Consider the following 27,606-nt stretch of genomic DNA (forward strand, 5'->3'; position numbering starts at 1 on the left):
GTTAACAAAATGCATAAACATAGAGGTAAAATAACCATAACACAATGCAGCACTAAAAGTTTGCAATGTGGTATGGTCTTGAATCTATGTTTTGAAGATTTCTGTTGTAGTCTTTTTTACCTTGCTCCCTGTGTTTAGTCCTCCTTGCTGTTCCTTGTGTGTTTCCCATGTAAGACTTAGCCTATTAGTTGCCATAGGCACTCATTGTACCACAACAACCTGCCTGTTAGTTGCCTTAGCAATTCATTAACTCCTCCTGCTTGTTAGCCTGCTAGCATGTGCATTTATACCCTTGGGTTTGGCTTGTTAAGCTCTGTCTACTAACTGTTTGGCCAGTTGTGTGCTGGAAGAAAACCTAGTACTGCCCAATAAGCTAGCCACTAGCTAAATATGAGTGTTTATGCTTAGCTGACAACTAGCCGCATGCTTCAAATGCTAGTTATGAGTACAGTATATTGCACAGCCATACAGATGATTTAATCTTGGACTATTTTATGTTTTTATCAAACTTTCTTAAAGAGAAAAAAAACATTGTATGCAGTCATGTCATAAAGAGCCTTTAAGTTAAGAAAAAGTGAGAGAACTTGAGATTGTAAAGGGGACAAATGGTTCAAATTTCTACCATCAAAGAGTTCAGTTCTCAGCTAAAAAGGTGATTTGTGTGAATACAGACCTGTGTTTAAATGAGTTGGAAGGCATTATGAACAGGCTATGGGATTCATTTGTGCTGACAAAGTGTCTCTGTGTGTAAAGCCTGTCTGTGCAGGCCAACACTATCACTCATTGTATTAAGACAAAACCTTTTCACACTGACCTGAAATCAGTCTTCCAGACTGTGCCAAACAGATCATCTTAACTTTTAACTGCATTAATAAACATACAGTACGTCACACCCAGCAATGCATGCATAGACAAGTCATGGATTGATCCACATGCCGCTTTAATCGTGTATAAAGTTATCTTTCAGTCCCATTGAAGTGACCCTTAAACAGTGATGGATTAGGCTGTGCAATATACTGTATGCGCATACAGCAGTGGTTTGCAATAAATGAGCTATTTAAAACTCTTTTATCTCTTTGTGCCTGCCATTTGCACACCCTCTGAAAGAGTTTTCAGCACATCAGACAATGTAGTCACATGACGACAACAATCACTCACTGTCCTTCAGCTTATTCCCTGCTTATCACTGTTAAATATCTTGTCTGCTATTTGTTTTATGCAATGGTAAAACATGGTTTTTCACTTTCAGAAGTTGTAGCGATGTTTCTTTTACCAATGCCATCTTTTTCAAGTAACTGCTTTCAGAATAAAAAAGTAGACAATGGTATTATTTTTAAAGGTAATATTAGAAAAATAACAAATCAGGATAATAAAGTTGTGACACTGGAAATTGCAATAATGACTGTTAAGACAGATTTGGCGTCACAGGAATAAAATGCACTCATAAAATGTTACATTGAAAAAAAAATACTTTAAATTGTAATAATATTTTATAATATTGCTTTTGTTGTATTTATGAATGATACATAACTAGTAAAATGTTTATATTTATTATATATTTTATAAATATATAAAATATTGATAATGCATTATTTAGCATGCTATTGTGTATTGCATTTTTCTTCAATATAACACAGCCTTAGATAGTGACTTGAACTGAAGAGGAAGCGATTTTCAGTGTTTGATCAACAATACCTTCAATTCAGAACAATATCGATGAATTACTTTTGTATAGAAAGATGTGTACTATATTCATAACTTTACATCTCTTTTTTAACTTTATTATAAGTCTACTGTCTTAAATGTCATTTTCTTTATTTAAACAACAAAAATATTTATATATACTACTGGTCAAAAGTTTGGGGTCAGTAGGATGTATAAATATTTAAAAATAAGCTTCTCCTGCTCACCAAAGCTGAAATTTCCAAAATTCCCATCACTAACATCAAGACTGACAGTCTGCCTGGAGCAATGCATTTATCAGCACTCTTGAAACAATGCTTAACCAACCAAATCTGAGGACCAGAACTAAAATTGAGTAATGAAATATTGTAAAGTCTGAACATGTTTATGAACATGGGACTTTCCTGGTCGAACAGTTTATTCAGCTAACATGTTGAAACTGGATCATTTCTTCATGACTTCATGAGTGAAGTATTTGAGGATATGAGTAGGTAAAAAGAGTTTTGGGTACACCTATGTTCATCAATAACCACATATGTCAAATGTGTTAAATGTCATTTTCTTTATTTGAACAACTAAAATATTGATATAAACTACTGTTCAAAGGTTTGGGGTCAGTAGGATTTGTGAATGTTTTAAATTAAGCTTCTCCTGCTCACCAAAGCTGCATTTATTTCATAAAAATTCAGTGAAAAGGTGTAAAATTGTGAAATGTTATTTCACTGTAAAATAACTGTTCAAATGTAGCTGATCATTTTACTTAATATTAATTAATGTAATTGTAATAAAAACAATAATGACTGAAGTAATAATTTTATTTGAAATTAAATACAATAAGAAAGCGTTTAATTTACTTTGATTTAATTTAGTAAATGCCGCCTTAATGAACAGTATATATATATATATATATATATATATATATATATATATATATATATATATATTTAAAAACATAAAAAAACTGGCCCCAAACTTTTGACCGGTAGTGCAAATTAAACATATAAATGTAATAAAAATAATATTTTATGCTGCTATATAAAACCTGGAGAGAAGCCGGCAGGCAAAAGCAAAGATTTTAGTCCTCTAAATGTGAAATTTCACTGACACAGCAGCCACCTCTGCAAATAAAAGCCACTCATTTACTAGGTAAAGTGGGAGTTGATTTTTGTATGCTTTTAAGACAGTGAATTTACATCTAAATGAATCACTGTTCAATTAATTACTTTGTGCGAATTGATCAAAAATTCACTCTGATTATTACTTATCTAATAATGCAACATTGAGATAGGTTCAATTAAAAATCCCCATCATTAACATCAAGACTGACAGTCTGCCTGGAGCAATGCATTTATCAGCACTCTGGAAACTACACTTCACCAACCAAATCTGAGGACCAGAACTAAAATGAAAATGAGTAATGTAATATTGTATAATAAGTCTGAACATGTTTATGACCACGGGACTTTCCCGTTCACACATTTTATACAGCTAACATGTTGAAACTGGAGCATTTCTTCATGACTTCATGAGTGAAATATATGAGGATATGAGTAGGTGAAAAGGGTTTTGGATACACCTACATACACATCTATACCCACTGAAACCAATTTGATATTTTCCTTTATGAACAAGCATTAAAACTAAGCCCACTTTACAAAGCTGCAGACACATGAGAGAAAGTTTAAAATGTTTAATATGCTGACTGTCCAGACAAACACATGACACTGCACAGGTGCTATACTTTCAGACAGGCTGCGACAAGCACAACTGCTGCCTCATGTTTCCTCACTCAGAGTCATGTCACCTGTTCAGTGTCAATAAAGGAAAGCTACAACCTGCTGTTTTTACTCCCACTCACAGCTGACTCAGCCATACATCTAGAAACTAATGCTGAGGGAGCAAGAGGAACTTTTCACCCTAATTCACTTTTTTACAGTTTGATAATGGTTTTTAACCAATTACAAGTGTTAAATGTTTACGAAATATATTAAAACATTAAGTATCAAAAATTGACTTTTTGTTAACCCGCTGAAACTTAAGATACTTATAAATGATTATTGATGCATCAAGCCATTATTTACCACTTTCTTTGACAGGTTTCTACTTATTCTTGGAAGCAACATCAATTTCTTGGAGATTGTATTTTTCTTTGTCTATTACTAAATATGGGTCTGCAGCATCAGTTAAAAATATTTTAAGTTATGTTTTTAACTTAAGTTATTTTTTTTAATTTCACACATGCAGGAACCCAAATGTCTGTATTTTTTGTTTATCATAGAATAAGCATAGGAGATGCAGTTTGCTGTCATAATGTTTCTGAAATTTGTGATAAAAACTTGCAAAAATCACTTTATACATTTTTTATTGTTAAAAATGAAGTGTTCAAGTCAATTATTTTTTTGTACCATTTAAAAATGATGAATAATAATTGCACTCCAGAAAGTCAAAAAGAGCAGGCTAATTACTGTTTTAGGCAGTGTTGGGTCAGTTCCTTAAAAAGTAAATAATTTCAAAAAGTAAATAATCTCAAAACATACAATACATTGTAAATAATTTCTTACATTGATTCTTTAATGTCAACAATGTACCGTTATCTTAACAATTATAACATTCCTTAGTTGAAAAATGGCATGATTCTGAAAAATAGGCTATATTTGAATAACAAAAATAGCCTAGTCAATAATTAGTTTCTCTAAACTGATTTACAGGGGAGTGCAGAATTTATTTGAAGTAGGATAACTGAGTACATTACACTGTGGTTAAACTGCATAAAATTATCCAAGTTATCTCTTTATTTAACTTTCAACGGACAAGTTATTTAATTACAGTAACTACACGCAACAGAAAAATAATCCGTTACCGTACTCTACCTAAGCTACGTTTCAATTTTTCCATAGTAATTGCAACAACAACAATTGTCCTACCTGTTGAATCTCTTCTCGTAACAGAAACATTTGAAAAATCTTCACTTCCATCACTACAACGGGCTTCAGCCATGAGGTATAACCGCACGTACTTTCTAACAATATTTAGACTATTTTAACTTGAGGAAAAAAGCTATTTGAAAGATTTTGAAACAAACTCTGGCGGTGTGTTTTGTTTCAGCAAAAAGCCAGGAAGACTGTTATACAGTCAAAGACTGATGAACGAAACCCTGCGGTTGGCGCGAGCATCATGACAAACAGAAGGGCGAGAGAGAGATCTGTGCACGCGCGTCTTTTACTGCTCAGCAGAGGGCGGAGAAGATTACATTGATTTTAAACCTTTCTGTGAAACATTAGACTACACAAAGAAATACGTAAAGAAAAAAAAAAGTTGTGATCCTTAGCTATTCAGAAGTGTCATTAAACAAGAAGTGAGTCCAGGCCAAACGAACATTTGTTTTATAATTTGAGCAGCCTGGAGAGTCAAATTAAAATAAACAACAACAGTTAACAATTATTCTTTTTAGCCATATTATTTATGCAAACTATTTATTTCATTATTTTATTTTTGTTTTGATGTCAACCCCAATTATATGAAATGTTGTATTCAAAATATCCATTTCATCAATTCATTGTTTCATTTACATTCTATCAGTTTTAAAATGAAGCATGCATAATATTCTGATTGTGAACAACTGCATGATTTCAAAAGGTTCATTTTATTTTAATGAATTGGCATAATATGCATCCATGTTTTTAAAATTTATTATAAAACGATCAGAATTTAGGTCATTGCTAGAATATGTGCTAAAATAATAAATGTAGTATCACTCTTAATATATCATTCTGATTCACAATGCTGTAAAATATAATAAGGCCAAAGTGTTCTTTGGGATGGGTGTTTATTGTTTATCTTCTCAACTGCATTTTAACAAAATAGTTTTTACAGTTTTTGGCACACAAAAGTGTTCATGGAGCTTTTGAACACTGCCGTTGAACACCTGAAGTCAGTATAGGAATGTTTTGACAACCTTTTAAATATTCTGGACTATGAACTTCACTTGACCATTGTTGTCTATAGACATACAGTATATGTAGGGTGAGGGACGCTCTTAGATTTCATCTAAAATAGCCTAAAATAATTATCTTGTTTTCTGAAGATGAACAAAGGTCTCAGGGGAGTGGAATGATATGAGGGTGAGTAACAGTAATTAATAACATAATTTTCATTTTTGATGAACTAGTCTTTTAATGGCACCTTGTGGGTAATGGGAAAGTCACTTGGGCTACAAAAAAGTGTTTTGATTTTTTTTATATGCACATAACAACTCTATGAATGTCCATTCTCTTTCATTCTGCCACAGTGACTCAACATTGGAGTAAGGTTAAAAGCAGCAGTTACATCTTATGCAATACACATACAATACTGTCCAAAGTCTAATTCTTGGCCACTATATTCATTAACAAATTCAGTTTTTAAGTCAGTTATTTTTATCTTTTGCAGTAGTTAGTTAGAAGTAAATAGCAATTTACATTTCCAAAACAATTGTTTTCTACTCCTTTTAATAATCGAGTGACAGTTTTGATTGCTGATATCAGCCAATGCTCCACACAAAGATGTGATCTGCACCATCATCCAGTACACCTAGAAAAACATGAAGAAACAGAAAGAATCATGCTAAACTACATCAGTGTCAAAGTGCACATGTTTAATGTTAGAGCATAACTTAGCATACCAACATGGTATAATATTATGCAGTTTACTCATACTTTGGATTGTGCTATTTAGGATTTCACTGTGATGACAATAAAAGTAAAATTGTTACTAATATATGAATTACTAATATAATTTGTATATCAGAAAAAGTACATTGTATATTATATATAGTCTACATCATGCATGTATTACTAGGTTTTCAATTTATATTATTTCATTTTATTTTATTCTTGAAATCACGTGTTTATTATTAGACTGGTGTCACATACTCCTCTCATGTCTTCAGATGCGCTGATGAGGTTTTTCTGTCCCTCCATTGAATATCCTTCTTTCAAGTATTTTGAATGTGTAATTGTTTTATTTGAATTAAAGAATATGTACACTAGCAGTGGAAGTTACTGTGCAAGTTTTTGCTTGTGCAAAGCATCTGAAAAAAAAGATGGGCTGACTGTACTGTCCAATGCAGAGTATCAAGTTATATGAAACATTGAAAACTCAATAATTCTTCATTTAATAGAAATGCTGATTTTTATATAGTTCTACCTATTCTACCTTATATAGTTCTACCTATAGTTACCTATTTTTATCATGGATTTAATTTTTTTTGGCTTAAAGCAATATATATTTGAAGTTGAAAGTAAATTTAGATTTAACTTTTTCATACTAAAATTTATTCCAGGGTCAAGTTTTAAAAAAAGAAAAAAGTATTCTAGGAAATATATTCTTTTGTCTTTTTTTGTACATTTTGAAATGTGTTTTTTTCTACACGGGATATTCCACCATGACCTTTACATTTTAAAAGTAAAATTAAGAAAATGCAAAAAAAATAAAATAAATAAATAAATAATAAAGGAAAGAAATTAGAAAGGATAATGACGTTCCTAACATTTTTCCAACCTTATTTTTCCACAGTATAAACAATGTTACATGGCTAAATGGCTATCATGTAGTTTAGATACCTATGGTTTAGTCATTACTTTCTTTGCACAATTTATGTTACTCAAAATCCCTTCAAAAATTCTGGAGCTGACCCTGTCATATTTGTCAGGTTTATTCCCACTCAGGGGCTGGAGTCACTACACTGGAGGCATACACTTCTCAAAAACACACAGCTAAGTGCTCTATTATGGCTATATATGCGTGGGAACACCCCTGTCTTCCATTGTCATCTAAGAGAGACTTGTTATACAGGCAACACTTTAGAAATAGATAAAAAATGTAATGTATAAGTTGATCATTTTATTAATTTGCTGTAAATATGCACATTTGATGCAGTTACTGCATGATTGCATTTTACATTATTTCTGCCTTTACTAAACAAAGCTGTGCACACAATTTGCCACAGGCTTAATTTGTTACTGAAATTCCATGTTAATAGAAGAATTATACTGAATTTGATCAGCAAGAACACCAGGAGGAGGAAAAACTCATTTATGAAACCAAAGTATTCTCTTAATTCAATTGATTGCAAATTCATATTGGTTCAGGATCCAGAAATGTGTTGGTTCAACCCAACCATTATCTCAGCAATTGAAAAGAACAAAACAAAAACTTCAACTCATTCACCTTCCTCACCAACAGCCTTTTTCTTCTGATGCTGTTTATGTATATTTTTAACCAAAAAGGAGAACAAAAACAACACTTTTCACAAAAAACAGTTTAACTGGTTTTTAAAAATGACCTGTAATAGTGAATATGATCATAATAATAATAATAATAATAATACATTTTATTCATAATGTGCTTTTCTAAAACCCAAAGTGCTACAACATACAGAGAAATCAAACATGCAATAAAATACAAGTATACATAAAAAAGTTATAAAATATGAACGCAGAATAATCAAGAATCTAAAAATGCAGTCTTAAAAAGATGAGTTTTTAGCATCTTCTTAAAACTAGCTAGTGTGGAAGCATTTCTTACAGAGTAAGGGAGAGCATTCCGTAACCTATCATGCTGGCAGTGCGCAATCGATTTTACCGGGGGCCTCTTGAGAAGTTTTTAGTTTTGTTCATTCATCAGACTGTGCTTGTTGATTGTGCACACTCAATACAATGAATATTACAGACTAAAGAAGATTATGATAAAACTAATCATTTTCCATTTAAGCAAGTTTGAAAGTACCATAAAAAGTAAAGGAACTCAAGGCACTTAACAATCCAGTTATCTTTACATCTTGTAAGGTTTTTAAAAGCATGGGTTAACGCAATCAAACTTGAACCACCAGATTTCTGAGCCAGTCACCTGTAATGTGCTTCACTGCAAATCATCTGGTTGTGTAACAGGTATTATCTGAGAGGAACCATTTGAAAACATTATCATCCATTCTCTCTCTCTCTCTCTCTCTCTCTCTCTCTCTACCACAGGCGTCAAATCCAGTTCCTCGAGAGCCACAGCTCTGTTAAACACACCTGATCAAACTAATTGAGTCCTTGAGTTTTGTTTGAAACCAACAGGTAATGCCGCGGTCACATTAAAGTTTGTGCATGCTAAATTTTTTTGTGGCGCTGTGAAAAGGGGTGGGATTAAAGATTATTAGACATTATTAAAACGAGCGACTGGTCCATTTCTGTCCAGAGAGGTCATGTTTTGGTCTTCGATTGGTCTCACAAAATCCAGTGATGTGATTTTGCAGGTCAGAGTTCACCAAGCTTGAATTTTCGAAAGCAGCAAACTGAGAAACTTGTTGCATGAGTTTATGTTTTCGGTCTGATGCATTTATGTGCGTATATATAGAAGTTTATGGGGAGAGAAGTCCAGTGTGACCATGGCTTTAGTTTGTTGAAGCAGGGTTGAAACTAAACAGTGTAGAGCTGCATCCCTCCAGGAACTGGATTTGACACCTGTGCTCTAGACGTAGAGGAGTTGTAACATTTTGTTGTAACACTTTTTACATTTCTCCCTATATGTTTGAGATCTTTTAAGCCAGTGCGTTCAAAATCTGATTGAATAGTTACTGGGATGAGATTATGATTTCTACCTTACAACTAACAGCTAAACATTATCATCAACAACATGTATTAAAATATGTGCACAGACACAAAATTGACATAATTTAACTTGGATGGATTTAACTACAAACAAGGCATTTCTATTCCAAAAAAAATTTAAGCAAAAAGTATTACATTCTTAGCTCAAATGTAGTTTTTCTCCTCTAGCAACTGTTGTGTTTGCCACAGGCCTCTTCTTTTCCATATGTGGAATGAGGACTAATTAGCATGTGTGAAGTGAATCAGCTGGTTTGTAACTAGTCCCTGATTAGTGTTACATGACCTGTGATACAACTATCTGGTCTCCCCTATAGCAAACACATATTCCATTCCTCTTTCTTTAATTACTTCAATAAACCTTAATTGTATGGACTATTTTTGTTGTATATTGTATTTTGCTTCACCTAAGAATTTTAATTTAATGGCAGCTTGTCTAACTTTGAAAAATTTATATTTCAGAGTGGTTTTAAAAGGACATTTAATTGCATCATGTGTCATCATTAATTTATAGACCATTTTGAGGGATGTAAACTATAACAATGGTTCTATTGTATTTCCTGTTTTCCATATTAATTTCCAAAAATTCCAAGACTCTAAAAATGTCCAAATATTGAAAAAAATGTATAGCTGTTTTAATGTCAAGTTTTGATTGAATTAGGCTACCAGTTGTTACATTTAAAAAATAGTTTAACAACAAGCAGGAAATGTTCAGGGACCAATGACATTATGACATTGAAATGTTCTGCTTCTTATGCACTAATTATATTTTATTTATTGATTGTTATATATTGTAGTTATATTTGTGTAAAAAATAAAAATAACCTTTTAAAATTATAATGTATAGTTGTTTGCTTGATTGTGGATCGTGAATTTGAATACAACATGTAAGAAAAAAGGGGTTGAGATTACCTGCCCTGATTAAGGAATTCAGGCATATAAAACAACCTCTAATCACTAAATGAGCACCATTTTTTACAGACACTTCATATTTATTTAATTGTTTGCTGATTACATTCAGACTAATAGTCCTATTAGGCTATTTAGCCCATTGAAAACGTCTTAATATACATTAGTAATGTATTGCCATGTGTTTGAGAAATTGCGTTAAACAATAAATGAAGAAAATATATAAAAAACTATCCCAAAAACTTTTTCTGTCTGCAAAATGTATTCATAGACGCTGTGTACTTGTTCCATTTATATTCACGCTTGTATGTTCTTATTCTATATACGTTTAATCAGCAGATGTCACCAGAGAGTCGCGTTTCTGTCCTTGTTCTTTTTCTTGTGAGGACGTGTTTGGTATTTGGTTCTTTACCGCCACTAACTGGACAGGAGTTTGAAGCAGACTTCACCAAAGAAGGAAAACTCAGCTACATCATCATAGGAAAATACCAACTAATAAAATGTTATATTTAATTTTTTGGAATGTCTAAACCTGCACTGAGAACCTAATAATGTTGCATAGGCTATATTTCTCTTCCTGTACCATTTTAGTACAATTTACACTATAAGCAACGTATAGCTTACATTTTTGAACGTTTTGATTATTTATTTTATTCTGTAGGCTGCAGTACATCCATGCGTGTAACTGTAATAAATTGTCCTGTTTGTCAATATTGTAATAAACAGTGTCCTATAATAGTGTCCTCCAGTCACATTTTATTTGAAAATAAAAGTTTTATACTGAAATTTAATATTCACAAAATAAAAAAATGCATACATGAAACAATCTTTGAGAATACTTAATAATTTGAAATATGATATATGTTACGTGTTGAGAAAGATAAAGCATTATCTTTAACACCATGTAGTCCTCTATGTTTTCATAAAAATAATTAAAAAATGTCAAAAAAGGTCAGTTTAATATTTTACATTAATGATTATTTCCATGTAAATTATGTAAAAACGTTAAATAGTTTATTAAAAATTGTGTTAATAACTAGGCCTAAATTTCAAAAGTGTTTTATTGTGCTTTTATTTTTTTTAAATCCCCACACAAAGGTCGCATAAGACTGTTTAAGAACGTTTAAAAAATGTGTCCACACACAATTTTGTCTTGTGGCGTTAAAAAGACACGCACTAAATAAATACTACTAAAATAAATTATTCAAATAGGAATGAGCTAGAGCCCAGGCAGCAGCAAATCACGGATCTGATCTAGAGGTTGTGGGCGGGGCTTGTGCTCGAGCTCACCTTTCTAATGCACGCTCAGGTGACCGAGCGAGCGCTGTGCGGTGTCGTCAGAAATCTCTGGATCTTTAAAGTCTGTTCTGACAGAATCAACAAACCCACGACGACAACGACATTTGGACCACGGTAATGAGAGAAATAATGACGCGGGGGTATGATCGGTTTAACTCCAGTCGAAGAATATTATGACAGAGCTACACAGAGAGCTGCTGAACTGAAGTTTTGCCAGGTGTCGAAGAGAAACAGCGTTTGAAGACTAAAGGCAAAGTATGTATTGTTTCACATAGGCTATTATCTATGCTGCTGCCTTTTTGTTTGTGAATGTTTTGTAATTATTTAACCTATTCTAACGGGTTGTTTTCCTGCTCGAAAGAACAGTTGTGTACATTGTTTTTAGACCGAACATGAACAGGTTGATCTAGGTTGTCTGGAAAAGACACTCGTGGACTTTTGCTGGAAGCATGACTGCTACAACCAAATTCTGGTTATTTACATTCTTTAACTATAAGTAAGGTGCTATTGGTTATTATATGCGTAGAAGTCTAAAGATCTTCCCCTTTAGTGTTTCTTTATTGACATGACATGGAAAACAGATGTTTTACAAAAAAGAAGTATGTTGTCTTTAAATCTAGTCATTTAATTATCCAACAATATGACTCAGTAGTTAAATGTTCAGTGTTTTTCAGTGTTAAGAAGTGTTTTGTATAGTTACTTTTTGAAAAAATCACTAGGATTCTGTATTTCAAACACAAATATCATGTTTGTTTAAAGTGTAATATGTGCTGACACTTTTAATAAGTTATGTAACAATAGTTGGCTGTAAATTTAAAATGACAATCAAAAGATATTTACAAGTCTGAGAATAGAAAATAAAAGAGAGTCAAGTAGCAGTGTGAAATATGATGAGAGATGTCAAATATGACAATGGGGAAAAGTCAAAAATGTATTGTTCAATTTCAAGTCAATCCAAGAGCGCTCTAAAGACAGTGCTCTGTAGGGAGTGCAGCTAGTAAACACATGAGAAGGTCCCTCGGCGTGCAACAGGTGAAAAAAGAAGTCGCATGCATGAAGCTTTGCTTATGAATGCAGCTGTAATGTGACCATGTGACTGTGTTTTTTTTAAAATATGTTTTTACATAAAAATTCTTGGGCAACACAGTGGTTAGTCTCACAGTAAGAAGGTCGCTGGTTCGAGTCCTGGCTCGGTCAGTTGGCATTTCTGTTTGGAGTTTGCATGTTCTCCCCATGTTCCTGTGGGTTTCCTCAGGGTCCTCCGGTTTTCTCCACTGTCCAAAGACATGCACTATAGGTGAATTGAATAAACTAAAATGTTTATGGATGTTTCCCAGTACTGGGTTGCAGCTGGAAGGGTATCTGCTGTGTAAAACATATGCTGGATAAACTGGCAGTTCATTCCTCTTTGGCGACCAATGATGAATAAAGGGACTACGCTGAAGGAAAATTAATATAAATTGTTTTTGTAATGTTTTTTAAGCTAGTGAAGTATTTCCAAGTCATTTTATAAAATAGGTAAATACATTTATTTTTGCTTATATCAGGAAAAAATAACCGTTAAGCTGTCACTTATGCCATTATCCCAGCTGTTGTGACATATATCCTTCCCAATATTATTCCAAAGCCTGTCAGTGACGCATTGAGCAGCTGTCAGGCAGAATACAGTGGATTGTCAGTTTTTTTTTTTAACGCTTCAGGTTGATATTGTTCCACATTCATGTGGATTTGCAGTAGTAAACAGATTAACTTTTACATTTAACTTGTCTATTCCAGCCTTAGCTTGTCCCCTTGGCATGCCTTAGCCTGGTTCAGCCTTGTCTTGTGCTTGAGGATTAAAACACAAGACACACACACACACACACACACACACACACACACACACACACACACACACACACACACACACACACACACATGTTTTGGTGATTTATTTTATGCTAAAAAAAAACTGCTTATTTTATCACCCCTCAAACCAACCCTCACAGAAAAACATTTAATTTGAAAAGACCCTATTAAGTATGATTTATTTTACAAGGTCACGGCATTTTAATACCTAGGTCATACCCTTATCATTATACAAAGTGTCCTTGTAAAACCAGTACTAACATACACACACACACATACACGGACACTAACCTTCAAGACTACATAGCTAAGACATTAACACTCTAGGCCAGGGAATGCTACGGGAATAGTGACTGATTATTACATTACTTGAATTATGAATTTTGTAATGTTGGGTAAACATTTTCTTAAATCCCTGCCTCAAGTAATTTCAATCATTTTCTGGTTTAGTTTATTCTATTCATAAATCTTGTTTACTCGGACTAAATCATTGGAGACTACTGGTGATAGAGGGGCGCTGAATACTTAGAGGTAAAAAAAAATGTCTCAATGGGACTGAAAAGAGCATTCAGACTTCAAAAAGCGTTCTGTGTCTCTCTCATCTCAGCGTTTGATCTGACTCATGTAATTGCAGCAAGTGTGTGTCTCCTGCTTTGTGAGACAAACCACGTCATGAGGGCTTGCTGTGTGCTGTCTCTCTCTTTCTATCACTTTTTTGCATCTCTTTCTCGTTTTGTTTGTCCTTCCCCTTTGAAACCAGCTTTTGCTCATTTTGTACACAGAAACAACTCCCTCTTATGATAAATGCTAGCAAGCCATCAGGGATGAATGTAGTATGTCTGTTATATCAGGATTTCAGCAGTGTTTTCAGGAGATGTTTTCAATGTTCCATTTTCATGAGATCTTTTGATGTATAGGTATAAGTTAAGGCTTAATAAAATTGCATTAGGATTGCATTTAGCAAAGCTGAGATTGTCTTGCACATCATGCGAGTAAAGTGTTGTGATGTGATCAGTAGCAAATCTCTTAAAGGGCCATGAAACCCCCTGTCTCAGCCGGGTGTTTTCACACCTCTAGTTTGTTTAGGTGGGAGTATCGAGTGGCAAAAGAGGGAAGAGTTTGCATGAAAAAGAGTTTCATTACATGCACTACAGCTGATTTTCACAGCGGCAACACAACCACAGATGCAGGGGAGATGTACAGTGATTCGGAGAGCAGCATTTACAACGGATCTGAGATCTCTGGAAGTGGAGGATTTTCAGTCCAAAATATTGTCATGATAATACTGTAAACTTGGTAACTAAATCATTTTGACTAAGGTATGTCTTTAAAAACTGAAAGAGTACTGCTAACGATACTAACTTTGCCATCTGAATAAATAAAAAAAAAAACATTGATCACACACTTACCAAATACGTAGAGACAGGACAATGTCTCTACACCAATTGGGATTGCGTCCTAAAAAAAAAAAAAACATGAGTGGATTTCACCATTTCCATATTGAAAAAAGGTCTTAGGTAAAAAATGTTCCTTACAAACGTATTGTTGCCGTGTGTTAGCAGATCACTGTAGTCCACACATGTGAGTTCACACGCTAGATGTGCTCTTATCACAGGGAAATGGACACAAAACCTGACAAACCTGGCAAAAATGCGACACATTTATAAACGTAACACTGACAACCCATTTCTCCAAACAATTCTTTATTTTTCCACTTGTTTGAATTGCGTTTGGCAACACAACGTGGCATCTCTCTAAACACTGTAACAGGTAAAAGGAGTCTTCGAAGCTATATCATGCATATCAATGAATTTGCATCTCATTCATAATAGAGCGTGCTGATTGGTTCGAGCCAAGTCTTTCTTTAAGATTAATGTAATGACGTAACTTTGTACCGGCCGGTACAGACATCCAGTCTCCACGCTGAAGTTTACACAATGATCTCATCGCCGTGACACAGATTCAAAATTTCTTTTTAAAACAGAAGAACGAATTGTCTCTAAAACAACGCAAAAACAACCAACTTTCACTTTTTTTGTGAAATATGTGTCTTTATAGTGTTTTTAGCTACATGGGACACATATATGACTGTCAACATCTCAAAAAATGTGTTTTGGTGTTTCGTGACCCTTTAAAGCCCAGAACGTGCTCTCATGAGTGGCACGGTCGGACACACCAAATATGCCCCGAAGAAACCCAAGAAATCCTTTTCAGCGGTTGGTGAAGAAACCGAAGATTAAACAGATACTATGAAAGCAAATCATGTGGCTTGTTCACAAAAGGACATATTTCTCGACTAAAGTCTAAAAGTATGTTTGGAGTAAAGACATCATTATTTGTGGTATTTCTACATCCTTTCAGATGTAACATTAGCAACATTTACTACAAAGGGAAGCAAGAGCTAAGCTAAGCAAACAGCTGTCAATTTGTTCATTCATTTTCTTTTCGGCTTAGTCCCTTTATTAATCCGGGGTGGCCACAGCAGAATTACCTGCCAATTTATCCAGCATATGTTTTACATAGCAGATGCCCTTCCAACTGCAACCCATCACTGGGAATCACCCATTCACTCTCACTCACACACACATACTATGAACAATTTAGCTTACCCAATTTAACTATACAGGATGTAATAAAGTTCGTTGTTGTTGAGGGAAGAAGAAGAAAGGGTCGGCGACTCAGGTAAGCAAATGTTTTATTTATCTTTAAATGCCACCACACATGTATCGGTGTATGTGTGTGTGTGTGTGCTCTCTCCTCTCCCGACTGCTCCTCCCGTTCTCCTTAAGAAGGGAGTCTCTCCGGCCCAATCACTAGAAAGACAGGTGTTATTTATCATTTCTGATTGACCCGCTGATTAGCCGCCGGGCTCCTAGCATGCTCTCCCCCCTTATTGGGTGTTTGATCACGCTTGCCTCTTCACACAGGAATTCATGTCTTTGAATTTGTGGGGGAAGCCGGAGCACCCGGAGGAAATCCACGCAAACATGTGGAGGACATGCAAACTCCACACAGAAATGCCAACTGACCCAGCCAGGGCTCGAACCAGTGACCTTCTTGCTGTGAGGCAATTGTGCTACCCACTGCGCTACCGTGCTACCCTACAGTTGTCAATATCGCAGAATAATAATCTGTGATTTGACTCTTGGTGGCATGGTGGCTCAGTGGGTAGCACTGTCGCCACGCAGCTAGAAGGTCGCTGGTTTGAGTCCCGGCTGGGGCAGTTGGCATTCGGACTGTGGGGAAACCGGAGCACCCGCAATCGAAAACCACACAATCATGGGGAGAACATGCAAACTCCACACAGAAATGCCAACTAACTGTGAGGCATTCGTGCTAACAACTGCACTATACATAGTGTTCTTGCTTCTTCATCATATGGAGTTGATTTCTTTCCCATTTAAGCGTTTTTTCTCTGCCTTGTGAATGATTATAACCATTCATTAAATAAATTGATTAACTCTGAGTATTACTTTTCCAGTTCTGGGTTGTGGCTGGAAGGGCATCTGCTGCGTAAAACATATGCAAGAATAGTTGGCGGTTTATTCCGCTGTGGCAACCCTAGATTAATAAAGAGACCAAGCCGAAAAGAAAATGAATAAATGAATAATCTATGAATAGCACAGGTGTAGTCACTGACAGTTAACTGGGTTATGATAATTTATTCTGACTAATAAAACTGTTCATACTTCACCTTTGACATGGCAACTCCCATAACACTTGGCCCACTCCATGTAGAAAAAACAACAACTTATAGTTGCAGCATTTGAAAATAGCAAGTGCACCTTTAAGCCTCCAGTGTTTCTCACACAATAGTGCGCATTATCAGAACAGGATAACACCTGACTGCTGTTCCTTTGTTTGACTTAATGGGGCCACCATGTTTGTTTTATCTCAGCGTAACAGGCAGCTCCATAAAATCCTTTCTTTTTGTAAAGTGGGAAGTATGGCCTTGCTTGCAATCATATAATTGTGAGTTTCTCAGGATTGTAATGTAGGACTTTCTTGCTTGTTAGTGTGGAAACACAGTCACACTCTTTAAACACAAGATGAACACAAACATGCAATTTGCATAGCTTTTTGCATTATGTAAAGTTGTTGTCTCCCTAAACCACTTCCCTGTTTTTTTCAGTTACGCTCAGGTTGCGAATGTCTCCATAGTTACTGGTCCCAAGTCACCTTTTGGCTTGTGCAGTTTCCACCAATCAACGATGGAGACAGGTGGTGTGTTAATATGTTTATGCAGATCAGGTGCTTTGAACTCTGGGTAGGAAACCGATTGTATTGTAAACACACGGCACATGTTTGCATCTAACGTGCATGCGTACAGTAAAACCTTCAGCATTACTGGAGAGGCACTTATAATGTCACAGGCAATAAATTTGTGATAAGGGGTTTGGTTATCTGCAGGTTTTGACAGCCTTTGGACATTGGTATCAAACAGTTCTTTTTTCAAGTTCTCAACACATTGCTGGCCTTTATAATACCACAAGCAGTTATTGCTTTTAAAAAGGTGTTCATGTGAATGTGTACTGTCAGTTCAGAATTCGTGACCTCAACCAGGACCTGCTAGTCGTCTCCTCTTTGTGTCTGTTGTAAATATTTCAGTAGACTCTCACTGTAATTGCCCTCACGTCAGCTGGTCTCCATGGGCACCAGGACTCCTGGTAAATTCCTCTTATGTGTCTTTAGAAGGCGCTTGATCTTGACGAACATGTCTGCTTTGATTTGTTTTGGCATCCTTCATGTGTAGATTATGTGATACCCTCCTTGTGGGTGTGTGTGTGTGTGTGTGCATGAAAGAGAGGCCAGGTGTTCTCATCATGAAAGTCATATACTAGGAGATCAAAAACAATGCCTTGCTCTTAATTGGTAATGTGCTGCTCATTCATAACATATATTAATAGATTACTTTGGTTAGCTTGAAGTGTTTTGCCTTATTTCTTTCTGTAACTTTTATGAATTTGGTTTAATGAATTTCATGATCTGCTAAATCCATTTAATATTCGCTGTTGAAAAAATTTTAAGTGACTTTTAAGTGGTGTATTGGTCATACTTGTAAGCATATTTTACAGAAACAATTGTACAGAAGTGGAGTAAATGTGGCAAATTCTTATATTAGTGTCACTCTTGTTAGAAGAAATACATTTTCAAACATTTTCTTTTTTTGGTTTTAATGGTTAGGGCATGGGTAGGCAAGTTTAGTCCTGGAAAGCTGCAGTCCTGAAGCGTTTTGCTCCAACCCTAATCAAACACACATGAACAAGCAAGGTCTGACTGTTCCTAGGCTGCAGGCAGGTGAGTTTTTATCAAGGCTAGATCAAAGTTCCTGGGCCAAACTTGGGTTAGGGTATGGTATTCATATAGCTCTCTTCAAAGTTCTGTGTTGTTTGTATATGACTTGACTTGACAAATGCATATGTAATAAATAAACGTGGTGTACATGCGTGTACAATTAAGCTTTAATATATTATAATCTGAAGAGACAAACTTGCATAATAACTTTGGTGTATCAGTGTAAACATGGTTTATGTGAACACTTCTTGTCACTCAGTTGTAGGCTAAATGACTTAAAAACATAATAAACAACATTTGTTTTTATTAAAAATTTGATATGAGCTTTCTGTGTTGGGTTAAAGATAGTATATTGTATAAAAATCATGTCTATAGAAATTCCCTTTGTGTGTGTGTGTGTGTGTGTGTACCATATCAATATATTTCTGTATTAATACTTGTTCATTTGTCTGTTACTTATTTAATATGTAAATACCAGTGTTGGGCAAGTTAGTTAAAACACAATAATTATAAATCACTGACTACTACTGTAAATTTACTATTTACTAATTACTTCATGAAAAAAAAATCAGAATTACTTTTTACTTTACTTTGGAGGTACCTTTAAAACATATCAAATACATAAAAAACACAAACTGCTGCTCTTTCAGTAATTTAATATTAACTGAAAACATTACAATGGGTTTAGCAGAGCAGCTTCAAAAGATTTAAAAAGATAATTCACCCAAAACTTAAAATTCTCTTATCATTTACTTAATCTTCACTTGTTTCAAACTCATTTGTCTTTTTTTCGATCGTTTGACCACAAAAGACAAAAGAAATTAAAAAAAAAAAACTGGATACCTGTAACCATTGACATCCATAGCACATACTCGGAACATACTATGTCTGCGGTTGTGAAGACAAACTGTAAACACTAAAATGTTGAATGTGTGAAATCTGGAATACATGAGCGCGTTGCGGCACACGCGTCTACATTAGATATCGAACTTGTGCCTGCAAAGGACAGGAGAATGGCCCCATAAGCAGCTACGTTTCTCCTCACATTTTCAAAAGTTACCTTCCCTCCTGATTCTACACAAAAATCTAATTTAGTCTGTTTAGGCTGAGTTGGGCCGCTGTGTTTTTGGGCATTGGTGTTCTCCTTGACAAAGAGTATTGTTGTAGAATGCTTTCTGTTCAAATTCTTAAACACGTTGCTGGTCAAGTAAAAAGCAGCCGAAAAATGTTTAGAGGCTGGACAGAAACAGTATTTCAGCTCAAGTTCTCTATCAATTTAAAAGTGAATGCTCATAAACTGACGTTGCAGCAGAAAAGGTGATTTTAAAAAAAGCTTTTTTTTTTTTTTTCCAAAATTCTATATTTGTAACACAATTACACTGACTTTGGTAACTGTAATCAATTTACACACATTTAAAATAAAATTTGTTACTTACAATACAGTAACACATTACTGTGGATTATGTTGCACCCAACTCTGGTAAATACAGTAGCCATCTTAACTTGTAACATTTAAAATTATTCATTGATTTTAAATTTGTAATATAGAATCCTATTACATAAATGTATACAGAATTTTACCCGGCATGTTTTATTATTTAACCTCGAAGTTACAAATGTAGCAACTTTTAAGAGTCTTTAATGAGTTCTTGTGTGAAAAATGCTGCGATTAATTAAACTGACCTCTTTTCAACCTAGTTTTAAATGAGTAAGCTTCTGATCTGACACATGGCAGTCAAACATATGGTGTGGAATGTGTTGGACATGTGCTAGTAGATGACTGCACACAGAACAATCTCCAACACAAGTTACAACAGCCATGCGATAGGGTGGTGCTGGCTTTTCTAGTTGTGTCTCTGTCTTACTCAACCTCTCGCTGCAGCATGAAAAGCTCCAAGGACACTCCCTTTGGCTTGCAGGGCATGAAACCCAACCCATTCTCAAAGGACAGTCAGTCACAAAGGGACTCTAAACAAATAGCTCTGGGCCTGACCAGTATCACATTACTTTTTTTACAGAGTTGACCTTGTGAAAAACAAAAATACAAAACAAGAAAGAGTGCGAAAACCATTTTAGATTTTAACTGTTCAAAGTTTTTTTTTTTTAATCTTGTATGGGAACAGGTTCTTTGAAAATGTCCTGAGAATTTTGGTGTGACTACAAACATATGGAACCTGTTTTTCAGTGGTGTGGCACGATGTTCAAAAGGTAATGTCATATCAGACCTGTTTTAAAGGATGTAACAAGCCATAGTTCTCTGATAAAAATCAGTTTCTTAGAACTAAACAGACAAAACAATGGTGATGTATTGTAAAAACTGATTTTTTTTATTATAATGTATCTCCTAAATATTCTCTTCTGTGGTCTCAGGAAGTAGGAAGTATGGATTTAACATAATTAACTAAATGACCTTAATTGGATAAGTGTGGTTAATCTGAGCTAAACAGGGATCCAGTGTGCTCATGGGTGACTTCATTCTCATACTCCCCCACGTTAGACCACTACTAAGATAAGACATCTGTGCTGCTACTGCAAGTCTTTTTCTAATATCTGTTGAAAGCCACTGTCCCAGTTTTGTCCCAGTATATCTTCTGATCTCTTTGAAGAAGCAGATCTAGATCAAGAATCCAGTGGTGCTCTTTTCTCTCTAGAGGTTTTCTCTGCCCCCCTTATGCTGATTAAGAACTGGTATGTGCAATTGGGGTCATTTTTTTTATTTTTTTTTTTATAAGACAATGCTTATGCTGGTCATTTCCTGTATTACATCTGGACCTCCTCGGATGAGTTTAAGCCCAGTCATTAACTTGCAAAGAAGCTGCCTTTATTGAAATACATTAGTGATGTTTAATACAAGCTTTATTTGAAGCTCATTTTACTCACAACCTTCAGGCAAAAATCACTGAATTTGATTACTATCCAGTTTCATATACCAGCATTAGATGCACTTGTCCACCAGTCATGAACACACACTGGCACATTGTTTCTGCATTGACACACAGCTGCAGTGTTCAAAGTTGAAGCCGACTGCATTGCTACCAATGCCGGGTGTATTTAGTTACAAGGAAAATATTTGCTGTAATTGAATTTACTCTTCCACTAAAAAGTGAAATAAGAGATTACTTTTCATTTTTAGGAAATTAAGTTAGTTACTTACAATGTACTTGCCTTAAATACTGTACATAAATTCAACAGGTCTATATAAAGAGTATTTTGCAGAATAATTCTATTTTTTCAATTAAAAGCATTTATAATTTATTAACTCTGTTCTTTAAAAAATAATTGAGTTAATAGTTAATGAATGATTGAGTTATTAATTATTCAGTTAATCAAATTGATTAACATGCTTTAAACTATAAAATGTTTTAGAAGTTTATCTTAGCAAATGATATGTAAGAAATATGGTGTTATTCATTTGAAACATTTTGTTTAGATACACGTATTTTTTTAATTAAAGACAAAGTCCCTTTAAGACAAGTCATTTCACTCGGCGGCCATCTTTAAAACGCATCTCGGGCAGTATGCTCTGATATTCTGTTTGAATAGAAAAACATTAAATTCTCCAAAATTGCTTGCCAAGCTCACTTAAATTTCATAATAGGAATAAAAACAAACAAACAAACAAACAAACAAACAAACAAAAATGTCTCTTTAGTTTCATTTCTAAACATTCAAATCACACAAAATCTGCAGAAACTCACGTCTGGTCCGAGCGCCTCTGGTCAACCTCAGTCAATAGTGATTGATGATTGGCTCCTGTCCTAGTAGTAATATAATATAATATAATATAATATAATATAATATAATATAATATAATATAATATAATATAATATAATATAATATAATATAATATAATAAATAGTTTTTTTTCTAATTATTTTTTAGGGGTTTTCACCTTGATTTTGAAAGGACAGTTGGAGGTTACAGACGGCAAAGTATTGGGAGCAGAGAGAGTGAAAGGGTCAGCAAAGGACCTCGAACCGGGAAATGAACTCTGGTCACTGTGAGCACCATGGTACTATATGTTGGCACACTTGACCACTAGGCTATTGGTGCCGACTGTTATTATATTTTTTAAATAATATTAAATATCCTTTTTAAATGTAAATAATTAAGAGTTTTTCTGTTTCTGAGAATTTTTGTTGTCTATACAGTGAGATTTATGGGGATTTGTTTGTGCATTACTCTATAGTTTTAATTTATGTAAGTGAGTATAGCAATATAAAGAAATCCATGATCCTTTTAGAACCGAGTGTTCTTTTTCTTTTGGTGGACTAAAAGCAGGATCTGCTGAAGCTGCTTCTGCGAGTCTGGGAAACAATATTGACGTTCAAGCTTGCATGAAGCTGGTTGACAGCAAAAGCTGTCATTAAGGATAATAGTGAGCTCACTAAGTATTGATAGTCTTGTAAATATTGTCATACTGACAGTTTGCTTGAATTATTTTTGGTTGATTACACCTTCCAGGTTATTTGACATTATCAAGAGGATTTTGTTGACACGGGTTACATCTGATTTCTTGTCATATCATTTCCTAAAATACAGGGATTAAGCTGTGATAATGTGTTTAAGTCCACCTTATACTAAAACTTCTGTAATTACGTAGTTTTTCTCAGGAATTCTAATTTACTAAGTAGCGTTAAAAATGAGTACATTTACTTCCCCTTGAGTACATTTTTAGTGCAGTATTGGTACTTTTACTCCACTACTTTCCTTCAACCTGCAGTCACTACTTTATTTTGGGGATTATCTATGGGGATTAGAAGAATAAATTCTGTGATTCCCATCCAATCAAATTGCACATAGAAGGTAAATTGCATCATAATGAACAACATGGGCGATTTTATAATAGTAGCAAACTGTTCAGAAGCAATAAAAGTGTCCAAAACATGTCCAAAATCGTCACACACCATGACCCAGAGACTGTTTAGATGCATGTCACTGATGAGAAGATGACAAATGTTTACTGTATGATGACCAAAATGGCCTTTAACACCCAGCAGGCACAAGATGTCAATACGACATCAGATTGACATTGTACCCCAATGTCTTGGAGACGTTGCATTTTTGCATTTTGAAATGAAAATCGGGTTGACGTCAGAACTCAACCTCCAACCTAAAATCAACCAATTATCAACATCTAATGATGTTACAACTTGATGTTGTGTGGACATTAAGAATATGACATCTATCAGATGCTGGATTTTGGTTGCCATACCTAACGAATAAAGGTCAGTATTTGATGTCAATATGATGTTGGTTTAAGATGTTGGCTCTACATTGGATTTTGGTCACTTTCCAACACAACCTAAAATCAACCAAATATCAACATCATTTAACGTCATTATTGAACATTAAAATAACATTGTCTTTAGACGCTTGCTAGATATTGAATTTTGGTCACCTGACATCACAACCTAAATTTAACCTAATATTGACGTCTTATGATGTTGTGTGCCTGCTGGGCAGTAATTAAATGCAATACAGAATGTTACATTTACACACATCCACAAATTACATGTAAATGCATCAGCTTCTTACAGCGTAATACTCACTACTCTTGAGTATTATATAAAAGGGTTACTCTTTACTCATACTTTGAGTAATATTTACAACAGATACCTTTACTCTACTCTACTACATTTTAAGGTAGTTTAAGTAATGGTAGTTTTACATAAGTAGGATTTTTCAGTACTCTTTCCACCACTGTACATATGTGGTACTTATGAGCCACAATGTCTTGAACCCACTAGTAAAAAAATATACCAAAAGTTATATCTGGTTTTATATTTGAATTAAGAGTGTATTTGATAAACTATGTACTGTTTATTTCCTTATTCTTTGTAACTTTTATTTATCATAAATATCAAAAATTGCCATTCATGTTGCCATGCTAAGTGACTTGATGACTCTATTTGCAGTGGCTCATGAAATCAGTATTTTCGTGCTGTGTGTGTGGATCTGGTCATTTATATTTCAGATGGTTTCACACACACAAATTCTTTCTTTTTTTTTTCTTCAATTCTCACCTCCTCTTCTCTCGTGTTCTTCATTCTCTTTCCCGCACTTCCATTCTAAAGCTCTTTGTCATGCTCTGATCCATCTAGTCATTTCCTGGCCCGGCTCGTCTCATTCACACTGCTCTTACTAGCACATTTAAGCTGTTTTTCTTCATTTTTCATCTCTTCAGGACCCCCTTTGAATAGTTCTCAATCAACATGCCTCATTGAGCTCCAGAAAGCTCTGAAGATGCGAATGTTTCCAGCCTTGTGGAGTACTGTGTTCCCAGCAGCAGCTTTCAGCAGTGGTCTGACTGAGGTAGGTAGAAATTCAAAATCCATTCTGACTGTCTTCCCTCTTGGTTTCTGTGCATTTGTGGTGCTTGATGGCTCATGTGTACACTGAAACCTATCCATGCCTATTTTTGGCACATTTCAGATTGCACTTTCTACAGCGATTGACTTTAAATTCAGGTTGTATCTACTGATTAGTTGGTTGAGATTGTGTTGCTCGCATAGCAAAAACACAGTTGTGGTATTTGGTACATTCAATTATGTTAGAAATTAAAAATCTAAAAAAGTAAAAGTACCTATTTTAAAACTTATATGTACAGTATGTATTAGTGTTTGTAAAAAAGTATTCCGTACACACGGAAACATACTGTACGGAGACCAAATATCCAATATTGCAATATTTGTTTTATTCTTTGATTATATATTGCGATATGAATGCAATTGCACTAAATGTGTTGAATAACAATTTGGAAAGAATTAAACATTTTAGATTGTTTGAAATGATTCGGCATAAAATATAATAAACAATCTACAAGCATTGATAAGTTCAATAAAGAAAAAGATACAAATTAAATAAACATTGTTTTTATTGTTTTCCAAGGAGTCAAACCGTATTCAAGTATACAGTAATTGAATACTCAAAAGTAAAATAATACCACATGGTCCCCGTTTTATAAAAAAATTCAATAAACACATGTTACATGTTAATACAGTAAATACAAGTTATTAATTTGTCAAACTTACAAATGGTACAATTTCATAGGCCTCAATGCTTTTAAAACCCTCACACAGTCACAGGCCTCAAAAAACACTTGCAAAATTATAAATTATAATCCAGACTCAACATTGCATATACATGTGATGTGACTATTGCAATGATCACATTGCGATAGTGATGCTGAAACAATATATTGTGTAGCCCTAGACCAGACATAAGATTTTTTTATGTTCTTCTGGTATAATAATTTTATTTATCAGCTTTATTCTTAAAAATCAAATACATTATACATTTTATATTATTACAAATTTTAATACAGCTTTACTCTTAAGTCTTATGTTGCTCTGGTGTATCTACAGGATGGCAATAGCCAAAAATACATTGTATGGGTCAAATTATAGATTTCTCTTTTATGCTAAAACTATTTGAATATTATGTTATGATCATTTTTCATGTAGATTTTATGTACATTTTCTACTCTGTATGTACTCTGTCCATTTTTGATTATTAATGTGCATTGCTAAGCAAATCATTTTAACAACTTTTAAATTAGACAAATAATAGTATCTCTGCAACATATTGTCCTATCCTAACAAATCATTCATTCATTCATTCATTCATTCATTCGATTTCTTTTCGGCTTAGTCCCCTTATTAATCACGAGTCGCCACAGCAGTATGAACCGACAGCTGATCCAGCATATGTTTTAAACAGCGCACGCCTTTCCAGCTGCAACCCATCACTTGTGTACACAATAAATTATTATTTGTTATTCCTAAAACTTAGATAGGCGACAAGACCTTTGTCAGGTAGTGTAGATCTATGACTGGTGTTATGATCCTTTACAGAGGGCTGAAAAAGAACACTTACTGGTGCATCCAGGTCAAACTTAATCACCATTTCATGTAGTGTAATGCAGCTGTCCTCATATTACATTCCTTATGGAGGAATGTAATATGAAGATTGTACAAAGACAGTGATCTTAAGTAACACTGTAAAAATGAACAGCATTGGAATGCACATACTGGTGTATGCATGAATATAAGATGGTGCAACTTGTCACATGATAAGAATACCTCTGTCAACAAAGGAAAAAGTCTTGTAAATAAAATGGCATGTTTGCAAATGAATCCAGATTAGTATAGATATAGTTTTTGGATTATGGTTACAGAGGCATGCACATTCTGAGGATGAAATTGAGAACAGCTCGTTGATCTTGCTCAACAAAAGTTAATCTAATGCGTCAATCGCTTTTTACCAAAGGGGTCAATTTGACACCATTCAAAGGTTGACATCTGTAAATACATGGTTTAATTAAAGGAATATTTAAGTTGTCAACAAACAGCTTGAATTTCTTGACAAAAATCTTTTTTTTAAATAATGGAGTGTTGAAGTCAAATTGAACCCAGTTTTTAGATTTTAGGTTGATATTAGGGATATAGAGAATAATCAATCTGAACACTGAATAAAAATAAATATTAGGATTAAAAATCTATATTGAAGTGTTTTATTTAGTGTAGCATTCAACAATTGAGGCCTTGAGACGAAGAACCATATAAGTCCATATTTTCTAATTCTGAGTAATACGATTTTTTTCATTTGGTTTGGGAACATTATATTATATATTTCTATTTTACTTGACGATAGACAATAAAAGCTTCTCAATGGTGAGGAGAAAATATTTTCAGTGTCCGTGTTAAAAATCAAAAGTTATTCTGATTTTTATATTTCTAAATGTGGAAGTATATGTCCAGTTAGTGTGGAATAACAGTATATCATCATATCACTTGAAACCACTACAGATCTGATTTTTTTTATCATAGTTTTAATACAGTTACAGAAATTTCAGGTTAATATTAAGCATTTTTATTTTAAGTTTATTATTATTATTATTAGTATTTAAAAACAGAAAATACAGTATGAACAATGTACAAT

General features: G+C 34.2%; 2 protein-coding genes across 10 annotated transcripts in view; one reads left to right on the forward strand and one right to left on the reverse strand.

The window, feature by feature from the left end:
- The window catches only part of sh3d19 (SH3 domain containing 19), a 52,307-nt gene extending 47,430 nt beyond the window's left edge, over positions 1-4,877 (reverse strand). For 3 of the 8 annotated variants that reach the window (XM_087235683.1, XM_087235681.1, XM_087235680.1), the window contains exon 1: positions 4,608-4,877. In XM_087235683.1, coding sequence (XP_087091809.1) covers positions 4,608-4,680 — 73 coding nt within the window. In that variant the 5' untranslated portion in view covers positions 4,681-4,877. 8 annotated transcript variants of the gene reach the window in all.
- A 6,666-nt stretch (positions 4,878-11,543) lies between these two features.
- Positions 11,544-27,606, forward strand: part of fhip1aa (FHF complex subunit HOOK interacting protein 1Aa) — a 43,391-nt gene continuing 27,328 nt past the window's right edge. For both annotated transcript variants that reach the window (XM_087237218.1, XM_087237217.1), the window contains exons 1-2: positions 11,544-11,774; positions 24,851-24,978. The gene's annotated coding sequence lies outside the window, so the exon portion shown is untranslated. The remainder of the gene's footprint in view (positions 11,775-24,850; positions 24,979-27,606) is intronic.

The sequence above is a fragment of the Danio rerio genome, chromosome 1 (assembly GCF_052040795.2).
Source record: "Danio rerio strain M-AB ecotype USA chromosome 1, GRCz13ab, whole genome shotgun sequence".
Classification (NCBI taxonomy): domain Eukaryota; kingdom Metazoa; phylum Chordata; class Actinopteri; order Cypriniformes; family Danionidae; genus Danio; species Danio rerio.